Source organism: Malurus melanocephalus, unplaced genomic scaffold (assembly GCF_030028575.1).
Source record: "Malurus melanocephalus ecotype Western Australia unplaced genomic scaffold, MMel_1.1 scaffold_1164, whole genome shotgun sequence".
NCBI classification, from domain to species: Eukaryota; Metazoa; Chordata; class Aves; order Passeriformes; family Maluridae; genus Malurus; species Malurus melanocephalus.
Window position 1 is genome coordinate 17,808 of NW_026624396.1, and position 1,098 is coordinate 18,905.

Here is a 1,098-nt window from a genome sequence, read left to right on the forward strand (position 1 = left end):
ATCTTATTTGTGCCGTGGATTTAACAGAATTCTTCTTCATTTTCGCAGGTCCAGGAGTTGCTGGAAAAGGCATCAGATTCCAGAGTAAGCACACAGTTCCCTTCAGGTTTTATTTCCATGTACAGAGCTTTCCTGAGAGCTGGKCAGTCAAATTCCTGGTTTTGTTAAGGATTTGGTGGGATCCTTGTCTTTGCAGATAAATGGTGGGTTTTTCTTGGCTCTTTGCCCCRTTCCCCCTCCTGCCTTGCTGGCTCCAGAGGAGTCTGGGAATACACGAGCCTTAGTCATGATCTGTCTGCACAGAGCTCTGCYTTTTGTGCTTTCCTTAGGAGAGGCACAGTCCTTGTTGCAAAAAAAAACAAAAAAAAAGTCACCACTGAGGCAAAAATACCAATTTATGGCTGTTGCAAAAGAGCTTTGCCTTCCCTGTTCCCATGGACATGCCAGTCCCTCTCCAGGCTCAGCACAACCACAGGCTGAGTCTTTCAGGGTCAACAAACACAGAAATTGGGTGTCTGGTATTTGTTTGTGGATGAACCAAGACTGAAGTGCTGCCTGGGGAAAAGAGGGAATTGTTGTTCCAAACCTGACTGTTCTCTCTGCTTTCAGATTCTGTCATCTTGTCCGGACATCAAGTGGCATTTTATTGGCCACCTGCAGAAAGGCAATGTCAACAAACTGATTGGTAAATGCTGGTGGATTTTATGTGGGCAGTGGTTTTGTAGAGTTTAGATGTGTCAGGGGAGGGTTAGGCTGGGTGRAGAGGGTGGGATTTTTGGGGTGTCTGTGCAAAAAGGTTGAACTCAGTCATCCCTTAGATTCTCTGAAACAATAATCATGAACTCACCAATGCCTGGTGTAGGTACAAACAGTGCATCAGAATTCCCTCAGGCTGTGTTTTCTGTGTTTTCAGCTGTCCCAAACCTGTTCATGTTGGAAACTGTGGATTCTGTGAAACTGGCWGACAGAGTCAACAGCTCGTGGCAGAAAAAAGGATCATCTCAGAAGCTGAAGGTCATGGTGCAAGTGAACACCAGTGGGGAGGACAGTAAGTGGCTCTTGGTGACATGGGCATGTTTGTCCTGCTGCTTTGACAGG

At 46.3% G+C, this 1,098-nt stretch overlaps 1 protein-coding gene across 1 annotated transcript in view; it reads left to right on the forward strand.

Annotated features, from left to right (window-relative positions):
• PLPBP (pyridoxal phosphate binding protein) overlaps positions 1-1,098 on the forward strand; it is a 6,451-nt gene that overhangs the window by 1,766 nt on the left and 3,587 nt on the right. Inside the window, exons 3-5 of the mRNA XM_057387277.1 lie at positions 49-84; positions 610-685; positions 914-1,048. Coding sequence (XP_057243260.1) covers positions 49-84; positions 610-685; positions 914-1,048 — 247 coding nt within the window. The remainder of the gene's footprint in view (positions 1-48; positions 85-609; positions 686-913; positions 1,049-1,098) is intronic.